The 19607-nt window shown below is 32.2% G+C and overlaps 5 protein-coding genes across 11 annotated transcripts in view; 3 read left to right on the top strand and 2 right to left on the bottom strand.

Moving 5' to 3' along the window:
* The first annotated feature begins 109 nt into the window (after positions 1-109).
* LOC122568264 (modular serine protease-like) lies at positions 110-3709 on the top strand. The gene is made up of 8 exons (XM_043727824.1): positions 110-319; positions 637-667; positions 816-1208; positions 1372-1787; positions 1862-2071; positions 2608-2906; positions 2984-3317; positions 3418-3709. Exons 1-8 carry the CDS (start codon positions 280-282, stop codon positions 3648-3650), a joined length of 1956 nt encoding a protein of 651 aa, XP_043583759.1. The 5' UTR covers positions 110-279; the 3' UTR covers positions 3651-3709.
* A 137-nt stretch (positions 3710-3846) lies between these two features.
* Positions 3847-6931, bottom strand: LOC122568265 (charged multivesicular body protein 7). Of its 4 annotated transcripts, none has more exons than XM_043727828.1 (6): positions 6807-6863; positions 5688-5833; positions 5536-5622; positions 4687-5458; positions 4414-4609; positions 3847-4317 (listed from the first exon to the last, which is right to left on the bottom strand). In XM_043727828.1, the coding sequence occupies exons 2-6, from the start codon at positions 5753-5755 to the stop codon at positions 4235-4237; spliced, it is 1206 nt and encodes a 401-aa protein (XP_043583763.1). In that variant the 5' UTR covers positions 5756-5833; positions 6807-6863; the 3' UTR covers positions 3847-4234. The 4 variants fall into 4 exon arrangements, with proteins under 4 accessions (XP_043583763.1, XP_043583762.1, XP_043583761.1 ...); XM_043727827.1 differs by lacking the exon at positions 6807-6863 and adding an exon at positions 5905-6800; XM_043727826.1 differs by having other exon boundaries at positions 5536-5833; positions 6807-6931.
* An 82-nt stretch (positions 6932-7013) lies between these two features.
* Positions 7014-9248, top strand: LOC122568271 (transmembrane protein 234 homolog). The gene is made up of 5 exons (XM_043727839.1): positions 7014-7145; positions 7227-8058; positions 8209-8360; positions 8435-8594; positions 8665-9248. Exons 2-5 carry the CDS (start codon positions 8043-8045, stop codon positions 8745-8747), a joined length of 411 nt encoding a protein of 136 aa, XP_043583774.1. The 5' UTR covers positions 7014-7145; positions 7227-8042; the 3' UTR covers positions 8748-9248.
* Positions 9249-10062: 814 nt separating this feature from the next.
* LOC122568262 overlaps positions 10063-19607 on the bottom strand; it is a 158309-nt gene continuing 148764 nt past the window's right edge. For all 3 annotated transcript variants that reach the window (XM_043727813.1, XM_043727811.1, XM_043727812.1), the window contains 5 exons: positions 14398-14613; positions 12145-12305; positions 11659-11867; positions 10956-11231; positions 10063-10683 (listed from right to left, as the gene is read on the bottom strand). In XM_043727813.1, the coding sequence (XP_043583748.1) occupies positions 10490-10683; positions 10956-11231; positions 11659-11867; positions 12145-12305; positions 14398-14613 (1056 nt within the window). In that variant the 3' untranslated portion in view covers positions 10063-10489. The remainder of the gene's footprint in view (positions 10684-10955; positions 11232-11658; positions 11868-12144; positions 12306-14397; positions 14614-19607) is intronic.
* LOC122568269 overlaps positions 16076-19607 on the top strand; it is a 292044-nt gene continuing 288512 nt past the window's right edge. Inside the window, exon 1 of one of the 2 annotated variants that reach the window (XR_006317030.1) lies at positions 16076-18972. The gene's annotated coding sequence lies outside the window, so the exon portion shown is untranslated. The remainder of the gene's footprint in view (positions 18973-19607) is intronic. The other variant, XR_006317029.1, reaches the window with a different exon arrangement.

Below are 19607 nucleotides of genomic sequence, written 5' to 3' on the forward strand. Positions count from 1 at the left end.
ATGTACGTCTATAATTGCAATTATTTTGATTTTTCTCGTATCTTCCAAGTGTGTGAAATATTAGTTATATGTTATTTCTGTCTTGCTTTAACATATGATCATCAAATGAGAATAAAGCGAATATACATCCGCGTATTTCCCCTCACAAACATACACACAAACAGATAAGAATACTTGTTGCCTCAAACGGGTTATTCCAGATTGATTCAGGATTAGTGACTGAAAGAATTCATCATTAAAGAAGCTAAAGGAATCTTCCCGGCAATTTTCTTTATTATTATGAAAAATACGATAATTATAATTTTAACAATTATATTCAGTAAGTAAATTATTTTTTTTTTTTTGTACTAAACTAGTTTAGTAGTGACCTTGAACTCTGACAAATTTTTATATATCCCAACCATAGATGATAAGTATATCTGCAATACATGTTATAACATAAAGCATATTATCATGGAGTGAAATTATATTGTTTTTTCGTAATTGTATTATTATTATTATTCGAAATTATAAACAATTTCTTGCATAAGAATATACGATATATATTTTTTATAGCTTAATGTACAAATTATAGATTTAAAATAAAATAAAATAAAGAATTTGAAACGTAAAATATATAGTTTATTTATTTTATAGGTTTGATGAAACATGGATATGCACAATGTGGGTAAGTTAATATATCTTTTTATAAATATAATGTTATTTTACATCAGTAAAATATTTTATTTACGGCATTAATATGAAAGTAATAATATTCATTAACAAACTTATATTTCATGAATTTATAACAAAATTCATTAATGTCTTTCTTATAGTATAGAAACATTTCAATGTAAAAATGGAGACTGCATAAAGAGTGAATTATTATGTGATGGGCAAGCAGATTGTAAAGATAGCTCTGATGAAACAGTTGTAGAGTGTACTAAAGCTGAAATCATATGTCCAAATTATGCATTTCGATGTTCTTATGGCGCATGTGTAGATGGAGATGTAACTTGCAATGGAATACAAGACTGTATTGACAATAGTGATGAAACATTGTCGAGATGTACAGGCATTTCATCCAATATGTCTTCATCTACATCGTGTAGAGAAGATCAATTTACATGCGCTAATGGAGATTGCATTAATAAAAGTAGTATATGTGATGGTAAAGTAGACTGTGCAGATAATTCAGATGAGACATATATGCAATGTGGTTCAATCATGTAAGTTGCAAGATTGAAGAAAAATGTCATAAATTTAATGCTGTATAAATATCTCTGAACTACATTACAATTTTACTTTCATTATAATTCATTTCTGTAGAAATAATCAAACTTAATTTATTAATTAACTTATATGGTATAACTCTGTTTGATATATTTATAGCTGTCCAAATTTCTCTTTTCGTTGTGCTTATGGTGCCTGTATTGATGGTGATTTAAAATGCAATGGAGTTAAAAACTGTGCAGATGGTTCCGATGAAGATCCGATAAAATGCAAATATACTACAGGAACAACTTCAACTCCTCCTCCTATAACACAGCGTCCAATACCTCCTATTAGTTCCAAATTTTGTATTGTACCATCAAAACCAGAAAACGGTTATTGGAAATTACACAAATCATATTGCTGTGATGTGCAAGCTGGTCAAGTATGTAATGATTGTGATGTTGCACAAGGCACACGGTTAGAACCAGGACAAGAATTAATATACAAATGCAATCCTGGTTATAAATTAAGTAAAGATACTCGTCCATTTTGTAGCTTGCAAGGTCAATGGGTAAATATTCCAGAATGTAAAGGTACGAAAAAAGATTATAAAGTAATATTATTAAATAGTAAAAAGATATTATTGAAATATACTTGTGTTTTACAGAAATACGTTGTAAAGGATTAGAGTCAGCTTCAACAGGTGTTAGCTGTAGACGCAATGGTGGATATACTCCATGTTCAAATCCTCTTCCTGGAACAGAAGCAATATTATTCTGTCGTAATGGTTATAAAGAACAGACAAACTTTGCATCATCACGAGTTACATGCAATAAAAATGGTGAATGGAGCCCGAATCCAATACAGTGCATTCCAGGTCCGCTAATGATAAATATTTATATTAATAATTCTTCTGTCTTATTACAAACAGATGTACAAAGAAATTACTCTATGTTTATAGAAGTTTTTGATGATAAAATTGTTATTAATACAAATAAAGAGAAAAAATAATGATCCAGACAATGATTTGGCATAGGAAATAAAGTTGTTAAAAGTCTGGATTCAATACTAAAAATATAATATAAAATAATTTTATACAGTATTATAATTATAAATTAATATATTATTTCAATGCGTTATAATGCAGATTTTAATTTAAAAGAAAGTATTATTAAGTATATAAAGTATATTGTATTATAATCTGTGTGAGATAAGTTGCACATATTATTCATGTTTATGTATATTCAGTGGAATTTATATAATATTATAGTAATGCTTATGATATACATTATAATAAAATTAAAGAATTTCTAATGCAAATTTGTTAATATTTTGAATATTGTTTGCTACCATTCAAATTTATATAATAATAATTATTTCTCTTTAATGATATGATACCAATATATATTTTAGCATGTGGTCTTCTACCTGTACAGTATATACCAACTATTGTAAATGGAGCTCCAGCTAATATTTCCGAATTTCCATGGCATGCTACACTCTATAGGGCGGAGAATCCTTCTGCACCAAAAAGATTTATTTGTGGTGCAACTATTATTCATGAAAGACTTCTAATTACAGCAGCACATTGTGTTTATGATGAAGTGGCTCAGAAACTGGACGATGCTTCAAAATTTTACATAGTCACAGGCAATATTTTTAAAGATTATGATTCTCCTTTACATAATAATATAACGGTGAAGAAGGCAAAGGTATCTATATTTATTATTTTTAGTGTTTCAAATTTCTATAACTATTACAATAATCATGTCCTTTACATATATTTCAGGTAAAACGTATATACTATCATTGTGATAGATACAGAGGACTTAGTGGAAATTATGAAAACGATATAGCTATATTGGAAGTTACACCACCACTTACATTGTCAAATAGATTAGTACCTGTATGTTTAGATTCGAAGGATGAGATTAAATTAGAAAATGGAATGTATGGAAAAGTCGCAGGATTTGGGAAGACTGCTTCAGGAGAATTTAGTGCAATGTTACAACAAATTACAGTGCCATATGTTTCTTACAGTATGTGTAAACATTCAAGTATTGTTCCTGAAACAGGACAAGTACTGATTACAAATGATAAGTTTTGTGCAGGTTATGTAAATGGTTAGTATAATAGTATTGTTTTTCTTTTTAAAATTTAATATAAAATTATAGTACATTGTTTATTTTACATTAAAGTTGATCAAAAATATGTAAATCACAGGGTCTTCAGTTTGTAATGGTGACAGTGGAGGTGGATTGATTTTTAGCAGCAATACATTGTGGTATTTAAAAGGTATTGTTAGTGTTACTATTAGTAAAACAATAGGAGGGTCTACAACATGTAACAGTGATACATATTCTTTGTATACTCAAGTTTCCAATCATTTGTTATGGATTCAGGATATTATTTTATCGATAGACCAACAATCATTACTACCTGTGTGTCCTACATAATAAAATGCTCACCATTGCTTATACTCTATCTCTAGTGAAATATACTAATGTAACTGAGATTTAAAGTACTATTTACCTTTCTTTTTTATATATAACATGTTGATGAATCTTTCAAAGAATGATCTATGATAATATATTTTTTATATTAATGTACAATCATTCTTTTATACATAAATGAGGTGTCATATACTATTGAGGCCATACAATGGAGATACAAAATTACACAATATTTCAAATATATTTAATAAAAAACGTATAAGGTGATTTACATGTTAAAAATGTATGAATCTATAAAGTCTTTTGATACATAAACTTCAAATAATATTATTTTTTAATTTATACAAAATAAATTATATACTTTTATAAAAGTGCAACTAGTATTATATTTAAACTTACTATTATTTTTTCTGTTACAAGCATAACATTTATATAAAACCTTAGTTATAAAACAATATACAATAACTATTATGAAATATATATATATATATATACACATATACAAGTACTATAATTATTACTGTACTTGTTACAAAAAGACAAACCATTCTAGACAGAATTTGGTGATATCCTTATTTTATTTATGTTTACACACATTCATATTGTTTTGATATCTTTTCATTGTTAACCGTTTTTGGCAATTTAGATGATACATGGAACACAGTAGCGTCTATTTAAAAAATATAATATCAAACATAATATTAGACGTTAATAATAAAACTAATATAACATTACAACACAAAGAAATATAACATAAACATTTTACCTTCAACATGTAAGTTTTTTAAGTTCTTTTGAAGTTCATCTATGGTAGAACTTAATTTAGTATTTGGTACTGAAGGCAAAATATTTTCATCAAGTTTCATTAATTCTGCCAATTCCTTTTCTAAATCAACATTTGAATCATCATTCTCAAGAGACTCTGATAATATACATTGTACTTCTTTTTGCTCTTCTAAAGCCTGCAATTTCCATCAACATAAATATTTTAATATAAGAAAACTAAAAATTAACTATTTAGTTCCGAAAATTTACTCACTTCTGATAAGTCATCTACAATATCTTTAACATTAGACTCTGATAAACAACTCTCGTTAAGTTTTTTTAATACATCTGATCCTATTTTGTAAGCTGATATCACAGTAGTATTTGTGTGAGTATTTTGAATACTTGTTATAAGGCTTTGAATATTGTTAAGTGTTTGAGCTCGCTTTTCAATAGTACTTTCCAATTCTTTCTTTTTTCTCAAATATGTTTTTGCTACCTGCCGTAAACCTTTTGTTAAATATGACTTTGCTTCACTAATAATATTAATTTTTTCTTCTTCCATAAATTCTATTTCTTTTATAAGTATATTTTCTTGTTTCATTAACTTGTATAAGCCTTCTTCAATTTCTGTTATACTATCTGATGAATGTGCAGCGATTTTAATCAATAATTCACTTTGATTTTCATTATTTCTAAAAACCACCTTTTTTTCACGCATCAACCATATTAAGATTAACATTATAGTATTATCTAATATATTTTTATCTATATCAGATTTACAACTTTTTACTAGTTCAGAAAATGATATAAGAATACTTTCTTTTTTTCTTTCTAAAATAGAAAGTATAACATCTCCAAATTCTTTAATAATTTGTAAATGTATATATCTAGTTTCTTTGTTAATTTCATTATTAACAACATAACTTCTAACTTTTGAAAATGACCACACAAGTGGCTTTTTCACAAATGTATCAATTGACCATGCAGTCCATGATTCACAGGGTTCTTTCAAAAATTCAGTTTCTGGAATTATTTCATTATTCCTGCAATATTATATAAATTAATCTTCAACATAAATTGTTCTTAATTGTATTTTTATAATCTACGAAGATAATATTACCGATGTAATTCTTCAACAACAGTTACTAAACAAAGCGGTGTACAACCTTTCCTTCTAAAAGCACCATTTAAGTCTGCAATAGAAAAGCTATTTCTCTTAGTGTATTTTAACCATTCATATATTAAATTTTGCCAAAATTTATATTTCGATACCCAATCTTGTGGATTAGCAGATTTAGTTCGAAAAGGGGAAAACAAAGCACTGATCCTTTCTTCTTCATTCCAACATTTAGGCATTTTTTCAGAGGGAAGTGGTAAGTTATTATCTACATCTTCAATTTTTGTAGTCATTTTTTTAGCTGAAAGAATATTTTTTTAAGTTAGGTTATATTTTTACATGTAAAAATAGAAAACATAAAATAATATTTACCTTTTTATGATAATATTAGTTCTACTATATATGATTAAAATTTTTTTTAATGTTATCAGATATTAATAACTTTTCATTATTAAAAAGTTGATTAGAATCTTCCTTTCGATAAAACTGTCATTAAATCGTTTTGAGAACCTAGTACAAGCACCTAACCGTGTAAATACTAAGTAGGTTCAGTTATTATTCTATCTATTACCAGTTTTGCTATTATTAGATACTTTGCTATTATATAGATTCGTTCATTTTGTAAAATGCAGAGATATTTTTAAGTTGTGAAATACATTTACTTAGACTAACGTGTATTACAGTAAATTTAAAGAAAAGCTTCGATGCTAGAAATGATTTGTAAAATTCAAATTTAGACAAATTGACATTTTATATTATGTACAACAATCACATTTCTACTTCTGTTGACTTTACCGACTTCAGTACATAGTAGAATTGAAAATAATTCCTAAATTCACTACTATAAATCGTAGGGGGTATAGCACAACCTCTAATTTTTTTACATGGTCAACATTTCAGAACATGGGGCACGAAGTTCCATAAAATTAGTCTACCCTGTATCTCGTGTAAAATATTTTTTCCATTTTACTATTTCGCTTAATTTATTTAACATGACAAAAATGGCAAGGATTAAATTGTTTCTGGAATCAATTTCAAAGGAAACAGGTATCTTTATATAATTGATTATTTCATATCAAAAAGATGTTTACATATTTACTACCGTGATCTCATTTATGTTATAAAATAGTTATTTGAATAATAAAACCGATTCATACGAAGATGCATACGATATACATATATACATATACTGAATATATGTATGTCCGACGATACTTTTCGTATAAAAGCGACAGACAGAACATTAGAACTAGAGAGGAAACGGGAGTACTCACACCTGTAGTTAGCCTAGTGTTTCACGGTACAGGCGCTACACCATGCGGCCAAGTGCTGAGTTCAACTAAAATTAGCATATGTAAGAACCTATAAAATTAGGTTGCACACTAGCATAGACAAGAACTTGTTGAGTTTCACGCTACAAGAACATATTTAATTATACGGTCCTATGGAAAAGTTCATATTTACTTTTCTACCCAAGATAGACAAGTATGAGAATGACAAAATCGTGCAATAATGAAACTAATTGTAAGGTGTCTAAGAAAGGAAAATTAATCGTTCATAACTTTGAACAATGTTTGTTTTTTTGAAAGACCATGTCAAAATTTTTACGTTACGTTAGTAAAAGTTTAATTTTAAAAAAATAAAAAATAAAATAAGTTTCACTTTTAAATTAATACCTAGATACATTGTTTCAGCAATATCTGACGTTGAATCATATTATGCTACACGTTCGCGGCGGGTCGTCGAGCTTTTTGATGCGTTAGGACAACCTCCCCCTTGTATTGGAAACGAATACAATAGCGTGCAATTATTCAGAGGATCTTTTGATGTAGTTATCGAATGTTTTCTATATTCGATAAATGGAGGCAAGATATAACGGTTTTGATTCTAGCAATTACGGTTTGAAGAGCAAGAATTCAGTGCATTAGTTCAAAGATTATACACTGTTTAAGTTTGTTTTTTTTAGGCTATTTGTTGTGTTGAGTATTTATATCAGCACTTGGCCGCATGGTGCAGCACCTGTACTGTGAAATAACTAGGCTAACTACAGGCGTTTCCTCTTTGTTAAAACAAATGGTAACATTCATATGGTGCTCGCGGCTTGCGATACGCATATCGTGATAACAACATATAATTATAATATAACCATTTTTAATATAATTTTTATAAGAATCGTATTTGAAATTATCTTAAGTTAGAGAATGCAAATATTATTACTGCTTGAAGATCAATTAATATAAATGATTGCTAATAGCAGCTAATGAGTCATGACACGACGTCACTAATCCACTAATTATGCTACTTTTCTCTATTACCACCCTCTTTCTCTTAATTCCGCCTGATCTGACAAACCTTAAAACTTTATTGTATTCGTAGTTTGAGGTTATAAGTATCTGTCATTGTTACTGCCACTGTCACCCTTTTTGAAATTCGTTAACAATATTAACTTTTTATATAAATATCTTTACATATATAAATTAATATTCAGTAAATATTGAAACATAATAAAAATGTCATCGTCTTTAGGTAAGTGAATATTGTTATTATTAGGTTAATGTTAGTTTCATTGTTATTATAAATTACATAATATATTTTAAAGTAATGAGTTTTTATTAAGCAAGCTATTACATATATAATAACGTTAAAATTTGTTTAGTTTATCAATTTATTTTATAGATTCTATAATATTCCTCATTCTTGTGGCATTTTTGTGGGGTGTAACCAATCCATTTATTAAGAAAGGAGCTAAAGGTTTAGAAAACGTGAAATCATCTTCCAAATTTTTCAAATTTTTTAAAGAACTTGCTTTTCTTATTACAAATTTAAAGGTTTCATTTAAAAATTCTATTATCTGAAATATACAGATGTGCTACAATTTTAATAACTATTCTTATTTTTGTAGTACATTATACCATTTATCATTAATCAATGTGGTTCTGTATTATATTTTTTAACTTTGAATAAAGTAGATATATCACTTGCCATTCCAGTCACTAATTCTCTTACTTTTGTAATAACGGCAATAACTGGTTGGATTTTGGGTGAAGAAAAGATACACAAAAGTTGGTATATAATTTGCTATTTTTTAATAAAATTTATAATGGAATTTATGTGAATTATATTAATTTTCAGATACATACATGGGAATGATATTGATTTTGGTTGGAACAGTCCTTTGTTCTTGGGATAAAATAGATAATACTATACAGCTTTAACCTTTTTAGCATTTCATTTTAGAATGTTTTATTAGTTGCAAATAGCAATTAAAATTTTAGCGGATTCGTTTGTTTTGTTGTCTTAAATAAAATAATATTTATATTACAATAATTATATAGTTATAATTATGTTGATGAGAATATAATCATATATTTTATGATTATATAGATCAGAAATAACGGGTTACATGTTATCATAAAATACATGGAATTTATGACACCGATTTGTTCTTAGTACTGAAAATATTTGGTATTATGCTTATTTATTTATTTCAGATTAATAACTGTGTTACACATGAAATATAATTCATTTTGGGACTTTAATCCTTCGACATTTAACATTTTTATTTCGTACACTTCTGAAGAAGTAAATAATTATATTAATAGATAATATAAATTTATAGATGGATCGATACATTGTCTATATATTCATGATATTTACATATGAACTATAATCATCAATATATACATGACAAATAAACAGCACCAAAGAAGAAGGAATATTGTAGATGTATTATCGAATTCACATCGTTGTACGAAATAATAGCATATTACAGTAAAACAGATTAAATTCTGTAAGTTTTTTCAAAGTGTCTTGTTTTACTGTTAACATCAAATGTTCACAATTAATTTGAAAAATTATAAAATGTGGTAATTAATAGCCGAAGAAAAAGATTAAGTGGAAACATAATAAAGCAAATATAAAGATCATTGTTAGAAATAAAGATTATTATTACAAATATTTACAATTAGTATATGTAAATGAGATTGAATTGATCTATGCACAATAAACATTTAGAAATTATACATATAACTGCTAAGTATCTCCTTGTACACTCAAAGATGGTGATTGTTATGATAAAATTTAAGAAATATTTTTTTATGCTGTCACTCTTATCTTAAAATATAATCAGTATATTAAGAAAATACCTTGCATGTTCAGAAATTTTGATTTCAGTTGAAATAATGTGTATGGATACTTAGAAAAACGGAAATGGCACTCTGATTCACGGTGAAATGAAATTATTTTCTTCCGTTTTTATAAACCACAAAAGAAAAAAAGGTAGTAGTGTAGTGTTGGTTCTGAATGCATTCTCATCTTATGCAACAAATTTAATTTGTTAAATTTGGCAGAGAGAAGGCTGTGTTGTGAAAGGAATATTAGGTTGTGAAGATCTCATCAAAATAAAAGTTGATGCTTTAGATAAGTATGTGTCTTCCAGTTGTGCTCTTTTTTTGTTGGTCCTCTTCTGTTGCCAGTTTAGATTCAATCATCCAAAAGGATAGTGTGTCAGTCAATGAAACAACTAGAAAATAGTGTTTTAACCATATGTGTACATATTCAGATAATTTTACATTTTGTCACGAATCCGCATGTGGCTATAATTCGTTCACAAAAGTAGTTTAAGCGCAATATGGTTCACAAATCAACGTCATAATTAAATTTACATTATTAATTGTAGTTATAATGATTATATATTAAAACAACAAACAGAAACTTGTCAATTTTTTTTATTCGGTTAATAGAAATTACTTATTTAATCATTAAACCGTTTGCGATCTAAGGCGGATTTCTCATTGTACATTAGAAGAAAAAAAATAAAGTGATAGAATAACTTGTTTATAATTATGTTCTTTGCGAGCACGGTGGTGGACCGATGAATGTGTTGTCGTTAATCCCTTACGATTACGAATTACATACTTATGAAACTCAAGACTAGCATTAATCAATGGCCTGCCCTTCAAGCACGGGACTTTTTACTTTTCAGCTTAAACCAACCCGCACTCTTATTCGGATCGCGTGGAACCGATGTGGACCTGCTTAATTCTGGTTTTGAGTTAGCGCTCCGTGATTTGGTGGCCAACGATTCCGTGGAAACAGTTCTATCCACCTTCTGCTTGTCTTTCGATTTCAACGTGCTACGATTAATCGTGCCTGCAGTAATAAATATTGTGCATTAATTCTTTACTCTGATACATGATTCTTAACATATGAAATGTGGATAGAAAAATAGTCTTCCATAAATAAAATATTTTCCTTTTTTCATTTATTTAAAAAACCGCATAAAAGTTTGTTTTTACTTTAACATAATTATTTTAGATTCAAATTCACATTTGTTAAAGTTGTTACATCAAAAATTCAAAATATTTCTGTGAATTTTCTATCCACATTTTATATTTTGTAGGTATTCTTTATTTAATTTTTACCGGTTTTCGAGAGATTATCTTTGCTTCGTCGTATATCTTTTCCACGACGACTTAGCGTTTCACGACTTCTCTGCCTACGTCTCATAGTCGCTAGCGGCTTTGGATGCAGTTGTTGATCGTAATTTATTTCGAAAGGTTCTCTATAATGTCTAGGCTTCCAAGGTGCAAGAACACTGACACTTCTCGATACTGTTCTCGTATGTGATTGAAGTGGTCGATTTAATTCCTCCCTGCTCGCTGCTCTACGTCTCTCATTCGGACCAGGTATTTCGCCCACTAAACAAAAATATAAGTCGTGTAGATATCGAAATACAAAATATAATTTATCGATTATAATAGTTTTTATAGTAAGGCAAATGGAATCATTTTTATAATGTTAGTAAGTATGTAAGAATTCATAAAAAATAAAAATAAATTTCAAGTAATTATTTTACAAAGCGTAATTATTTTACATGTAAAAATATGGCAATGAATATTACTCCATTAAGACCATATTTAATACAAAAAAATAAAATAGCTACAAAAAGAAAGAATTGTCAAACCTCTCATTATTATTATTTTCTCAAGAAGAATAATTTAAGAACTTTTTAACGGTACAAAATAAATTTGGACATTTCCTTATTGAAGCTTTAAAACTGTTTAACATTGAATACGTATTATATATTTAATTGTTATAACACATTTGACAATTGTTAATAATTACCTGTAGCAGCATGAAGATATACAACAGATCTCTGTGATCTTTGAGAGTTCTGACTTTGTTGACTGCTATCTCCTGTTGTACTCTCACCGGAAGACAATGCGCTTTCAGCGAGCCTTGGTGGTTTCCGGGGCGGAGACAAAATACCCAAATTGTGGCGACTGGAATTCGTAACATCACGCCCTGAACAGGCATGGTCGTCTCGCTTGTTTCTATAAAACGCAAACAATTATATGTGCAATAAAAATTAATTTATTATTTTGTACATTTTTTATGCACATTTTATTGCTTCGAATACTTATAGGTATTTGCCTTTTTGAAAAATTTGAAAAAAGTTTATATAAAATACAAAAAAAAAAAGAAATTAATAAATATATGTAATGGAGAAGGGAGGTACCCGAGATTTCTTTGAAATATGTCTACCCCGATAATTTGCCATTTAGCAAAGCATTATCGTAATTGTTATTATGTCAAATGGATGCAGCCCACCTGCGATCTCTATTGGAAGAAACAGACTCCTGATCAGTGTCTCCAAAGAAACGCAAATTTTTTTGAACAGAGACACGTTCGGGTGCGGATGAAGCTTCCTCGTCCTCAGTCCCGGTGGTTAAGATTTCGCTTTCCGGTATCCTAGGCTTCTTATCCACTGTCTGAAACAATCAAATTAATGCAAACATCAGTAACGTAGTCGCGGGATTATTCCGCTGAAACAGACAACAAGAAAGAAACAAGAAACACGGAAGTCGAATAGAACTCGACATACGATGATCAAGTTTCTTGCCATGATTTTGTAATTATGGACAATAAAAAAAAAGTGGTTCAAGTAAATGTTATTCGGGTGGATAAACTCCATTCCAATAATAAAAAATTAATACAATCTTTCATTTAAACAAATCTAGGCGTTCCTTTTTCCCTCCAAAAGTCGCCTTAAACAAATGGGCAGTCAAATTGGTTAAAAAGTTAGCCCCGCCTGTACCATTTAATCAGAGCAAAAATGAAGTCAATATCTTCATTAGTTTCTGAGAAAACAATTTGTAACACTATATTTTTGTTACTTCGAATAACAAGAAAAACAAACACTGCCTTATTTAATTAAAAAAGAAAAAAACACGGATTTATTCCATTGATTCAAAATGATATATGAAGTTCTTCGCGGTAACTAAAGAAATTCATGCCAAGCCAAAGTCGGAAATAAAAGTGGCACGAAATGGGAAAGAAATAAGATTATAATTCGTTGACAAACGAACGAAGAAGAGCAAAGAACAGAATAATTCGATATGCTTTGCATTAATACGAAATATAATAAAGCCTGGTAGAAAGATATATTCTTTAAACGAAGGAGAAAAATACTGGCGTCTCGCTTGTTTCCAATGTTTCCATCCGTGGCACCCTTATGAGTCATGATCTCTGGTTCCCTGGTCCATCGACTCATCCTCTATAGATTATCGTCTACGGTAAGATTCACGCGCACGCAATCATCTCGAACGGCAATAGCCGCAGAGAGACGGCCAGGCGCGGCCTATCGAAGCGGTCAGAGAGAATCGAAATCGGTGCCTGACAGAGATTATTCCGCGGACGATGGTTAAAGCTAGGCAGCCCCCTGATCGGCACTTAATCTCACGATTAAATTAAACCACAGAGCGCAGAGTTAGTTAAGCATTTAATCAAACAGGTAATTGGAGGTTGTACCGGCCTAATGGCTCCGCTCCGCAGCGACCTTTACCGACTGATGAATGCACCAACTTGCTCAGTCGGCTCGCCGCGAACTCGATAACCGGACACACGATCCATCCGCTCGTTATCAGATGCAACTTGTAAAAACCATATACTCTTAGCTTCTGAGTCTCTCAACGTAAAAAAACAGCCCGACTTCTTGTCGATTCGATAGGAGTTTGTATCCCTGTCATTGTAGGGAGGGGGGGGGATGTGTGATGTCGAAGAAAAAATTGGCGGCGGGATATTTGATATCTGGAAATCTCGAAACAGGAAACTTTTGTTCTGTTTTTGTGATTCGAAACTCTTGAAACCTACGTAAATAATAATTTGTATAAATAACTTAGGAGAATATTGTGACTCTATGGTTTTATTTTTATTTAACTGATAATAAACCAATTGAGTTTTTAATCATTTAGCGTTCGAAAGAATTGAAAAAGCTAATTTCTTTTAATCGGAGTTTTTCGGAAAGAATATTTTTTAAATTGGTTAGTTCGACGAATTAGAATTACAAGATACTGATAAATTAAGAACAAATATTTTACAGATTCATATGTAACATTATCGATAATAAACAGTTTGATATCTTTAAAGTATCACGAGCATGGAACAGATGCCTCTTAAGGATAAAGATATTATCAGCTGATTAGAAGCTCTTTAATTATCTATGCAAATGTGTCGCGTCACTGTGGAGGTGTTCATCGTGATATTATGCATACAACATAGCTGGGAACCTCGGAATCCCATTCTCTACTGTAATGTCGCCCACTTATTACCAATTTTGGAAAGGGTCTCGTGGAATACGTTCGCGGAATTTGATTACTTTGTAGAACCGTTTTGGATGAATGATGTCATAAACCGGAATAGTTTATGCCGTGTCCCCTTGATCATTTGTATCTTTTCCAAGTCGAAACGTTGATAAATCGTTGGGCAGATTTATAACATATGTCATTACTTCTTATGAACTTCTTTAGGGATATTGATTTAATTGTTAGAATATGATGTGATCTCATAAGGACTGAAACTTACTTTAATGTTCGACTTGTTCTTCCTTGACAGAGACTTGAACCAGCCCTTTCTCTCAGCTTCTTGTCCCTGATTCTCTCTGGTAAGGGTGTTGCTTGACTCGCAAAAGGATTCCTCTTCTCTGGTGAGTGTACCCGTAGATCTTGACAGCCTTGTCGGTCTGGGCGGGCTGGGACTGCCGCTGGGAGTGGATAAGCGTCTTCGTTGGCTGTACTCTTCCTGCAAAGAAATATCGAAAATATACTTTCATGCATCGGCCTCCAGGAATTCGCACATTTTTCAGATTATATAGAGGATTACTGTACTGTCAAGTGCATAATATGATTTATATTAAAATCGTTGTACAATTGATCATTCTAATCTATATAGATACATTACTTCCTCGTATAGAGTTTATTAATGATTGAAAATATAAATGAAACACGACCTGTTCATCGAGGAATTTAAAATAAACTGAAAGTAGGACTTTTTCTAACAATATCCATAATCATTCGGCGATTGAAGCGAGGAATGAACGAGAGAATGAATTTCCTTTTTCGAGCATACATATATACGCGACGCACTAAGATCTTTGATGCAACAGTAGCCAATTGAAAAGAACACAGCAAATGGAACCCACGACGAAGATAATTCGATCGGAGATGCATCGCGTTAGTGGTATAACTTAATTCGACGATTGGTAGCTGGAAATCCTAATTTTTCTTCCTCTTCACTTTGTTTAAGGAATTTAAACTTAAAGTAACTCAAGATAACGAATACTATACTTGCATAGCAGGTAAAGAAGGACAGTATCATGAGGTTTCGATCTTTCGGTTTTAAGAATTCAAACTAAACAAATTAAATCGACATAACGAAAGAGTTAAACAATTCTTTTTTAATGGTTCCATTGTTTCGATTTTCACTTTGTCTAATAAATTTGACTTTTAAATTTGGATAAAGGGTAACGGGTTGATAACAGGTTAAAAGTATAGTACCATCAAATGTTAATTATTGGACTACCAAAAAATTCAAATTTAAGAAAGGATTATCCCTTTAACTAAATCCTGAATCCTTAACCGAATACTGTGAATGTGATATACATGTTGTATTTTGTTATTTTGAAGTTAATAATATTGATAATAGATTGAATTGTAACTTATTTGCTATTTTAATGCATGTTGCATATTATTATTTATTTCCTGTCCTTGATATTTTGATATTATAACGAAAATATTTTCTAAATTATAAAAAAGGTAGAAAATGTAACTTTTCAATTGCAATGTGGATTCGAAAAGATTCAATAATTTAAACTGAGTAAAAAGAAATTACAAATATAACGTTACGTTGACACATTAACCTCAATAACAAATAAAAGAAAATAGTAGTTTCATAAGAAGTAAAGAGAAAAAAGAAATTTGATAATCGAGTACCGATCATCGAGTTTCAGCGTTCCATTCCGTTAGTTGAGATCTGGTTCGTATGCATATAACTCGAAGAAACGCGGGTAGACGCGTGTCCGTTTCATTCTCGGCGACGTCTACGTCGTCATTATTATTATCATGTTTTGCATCACCACCATCATCAACGCTGCCACCTCCGTCATTTACCCTCGCTCTCTCGCATGCATAACACACCGGCCACGGACAGCTTCGGGCGTTTTATCGCAACTCTGCCTGTTTATTCATCGATACTCTGCAAAAGAGCCACTATGGTAAGCATGTATAAGAGCGTCCAGCCATGGTGTATCTATTGTTCCTGTTCCAAGGAAATGTTGCTCCTCGCATAGGAACATAATTTTCAGCGAAGAAAAATATGTTGCGATTCTCCAGCTGATATTCTTAGCTTAGACTAATCATATTCAACCGTCTTTAAAATTGCATAATCTGGTTCCTTTACGCAAGCTTGATGCTCTATTACTTTTACTATGATTTTAATATTGTATATGGTATGATGAATACTTTTAAGACGAAGAATTAACTGTTATTCCACGAATACTAGTCATCATATCGAAATATCAATTATTTTTATAATATGTAATTGTACCACCATTTAAATTTCTTATTTGTTACAGGACAGAAACCTTAGTTCCCTTAAGTGTGCATATTGAGAAATTTCATCCTTGGATAGTATTGTCTTAACTACGTAGTTAAATTTAAGAGATGATTCCTACACGAACCAAAATTCGTTTTGTGAGGATATTAAATATTCCTCAATATATATTCAAAAATGAAACTCTTCTTTTTCAAGTTTTCTTTAAATGTAGATTTCAATGTAGACTTCAAATGTAGTATCTGAGGAGCGATGTCCCCATTATCTGTACTGAACATATTTTTAGATTAGATATTTTTTGGTTTCTTATATTCGCATTTATATTGTAGTGAATGTAGTAGATATAAGAAGAACTTCCGAAAACATATAACTTCCAAAAGTATGTTAAGAAATAAAAATCGTTCGTTATACGTGAATAAATATGAAAGAACAAAACCTGCACTAGGCACGTTGCTAGATCCTCGGTCATCTAGTAACTATGCCTGTACTGGTTATATATTTGAGGCAGAAGGGGGCGCCGTACGTTGTGTTCGCGGCGCGTACGGCGCGAAGGACCGCAAGCTACGATCAACCAGCAGTGCGTGCGTTACCAGCGCAGCGGACCTTTCGATACGCAATATAATAACATATCGCGCGTACGCGGCCGCGGCTCGTATCCACCGCATAAACTCTTAAATGACTCGCAATGAATAGCCCATATCGCGGAATCATCTGCATAGTACAAGTACGGCGCACTTCCCTCGTACTCTCCATATATACGAGCAACAATATCCCGTGTGCTTCCCATAACGAGTCGTGCTATGGATCAACCGATGGGACGCGACGGTTCGACCGACCGGCGACGAGTCTCGGGGACGGTTACGACGACGGCCACGACTATGAGAGAAAAAGAAGAGGAGGAAAAAGGAGAAAGAAGAAAAGAGCAAGGGTTCTGTACCCTACGGACATTGTGACCCACGCACCGTCCTGCTAACTCTTATAGCACCGCACGCTGCTCTTCCTCCTCTCCCGTTTTTCTTCCCGCTCCGTTCATTCTTCTTTGCTTTCGTCTGCTTATCGACCTTCCTCTCTCCAGCTTCATCGCAGAACGCGTTATGCCCGGCTACTCCCTCGCAGGGACTGGCGTGGGCCGTCAAAGATTGACCTAGGTCTGGGTTCTGCGCCTGTGCACAGCGCGTCATCCACCTCGCATCCACGCGCGTGCTGCTTACTTGCACGCACCAACGCTTCCCAACCTGTCCTACATCCCTCTAGTGCGCACGCGCTCGAGCCTCTTGTTCGTATGTGAGGTTGTTTCGCGCATATACGAGGTATGCGTGTATATGGTGACACAATCCTGCATGCATATGCATCGACGTAAGACTGTTCTATTCTGTTTCCAATCATATGTCTGTGTCCTTCATGCGTGTAGGTGCGTATTTAAACGTGTGTTACAATAGCGTTGCAAAGGCGAGTGGACGAACGAGGCCTGTTTATCCTCGACGCATAACTCTGCAACATTAAACCGACTGCCGTGGGTCAGCGTAGATTACGCATAAATCCAAAGGAGAAGCTATTTACGACGTCAACCGACACCCATTTTAATCCTATGGATTTTTCCATTTCATTGTTCGACCCACTTGTTTTTGGACGGATAAAAGAATCTGTTAAGGTAGGGTAATTTTATCTTACGAAAAACAAAACGAGCGACGACATTTGATAACGTGTGAATTCTGTTGAATTCGATCGGTTTCCATGTGACCTACATTTGTGCACTCCCGAAAAACCTACAGCTAAAAAATTGGTTACATGGCTCTATTCCGTAGAATCCATTTAATGTCGCAAAGTTTTAATAGTTTATAGTGTTAACAATTTCTAATTATTTAATTTCTTTTTAATTGCATAATAACTGTACAAACATCATAAGTCATCAGCTTACATGGCGTTTATGCGATTAATCGTCTTTCATATACTTTGATCTGACGTAAAATTAACACGAACATCCACTAAATTCTCATCAACGACAATATGTAACACAAGTGGGATTCAAAATCATCGTATAAATTCTCACAATTGTTTCCTTGGCAGTATGCCAAATGGCGGGAAACATGTAAGAGCAATCAACCCCATCTATGTAACAAGAGCAAAGTCTCTTTTCTGTTGCGTTTTTCTGCCCTCTATCAAGATGCGTAGCCCCGGTATAAATCGGCAGTGTTCGAGAGCCGCAAAAAGCATCCATCTTAAATAGAATGTATGCAGGTTGAAATCGAGGTGACCGCGCGTCAGATATCATAGTCTTGACGTTTCTTTTTTGGAATCGACGGATGATGTGCCACGGGATTATAGCGTGCGTGTAAAACCGAGAGTTGAGAGTGACCGGTGAAGAAGAGTTTAGGGGAATTGAACGCGAGCAAGGGAAGTGCGAAAAGGGAGGCGACGTTCGAGCGAGAAACAAGAAAAGAAGAAACGAAATACGACGAAGGGGAACATTGAGGAGCGGGGAAGAAAATAGGGCGCGCACCGTATAATGTTGGCGCGAGAAAAAGTATAATGAGAGGGAATCTCGCCGCTGTAAGTACAAAGGAATATTATAGTAAGATCTGTAACGTGCAAAGCCGCAAAATAAACGAAGTACGCGTAATGGGGTATCGGCTCTGTCGTCTCCCCTGTGGTGCACCTTTAGCTGCCACGCACGCGTGTTACACTCCGTGTGTAAGGGATACAGAGAGAGCCAGTCAGGCCTGCGCAAACAGACCAATAAGAGCAATGCGCGGTAGCAAGGGAAATGAACTAGAAAAGCGAAAGAACAAGCAGAGAAAAGCCGCGAGACACGATACAAGAAACGTCGATCTTGGATACTTCGTCGGTAGAGAATAGGATATGATTGTTGTACATTTAGCGTTTTCTAAGCTTGTTGCTTTAAATTACGATTCATTCTTAGTACGGTTATTATTTTAAACGATGTATGTATTGTTGCTTTAATTGAAAAAATAGTAGTTTATGTTATTGATGGTTTGGCTTCGTTTAACTATTATACTTTCGAATATGGAAGAGGAAGTATAGCTTGATATAAGTCGCAGAATGGACTGAATGGAATTGATATTTTAGATTCTGTTCATTTAGTTCATTTCGAAAGATCACTTAGGAAACCAGCGAACTCATATAAAATCAACACAGTTTTACGAATATGAATTTTAATTTTCGTG

Source organism: Bombus pyrosoma, linkage group LG6 (assembly GCF_014825855.1).
Source record: "Bombus pyrosoma isolate SC7728 linkage group LG6, ASM1482585v1, whole genome shotgun sequence".
Classification (NCBI taxonomy): Eukaryota; Metazoa; Arthropoda; class Insecta; order Hymenoptera; family Apidae; genus Bombus; species Bombus pyrosoma.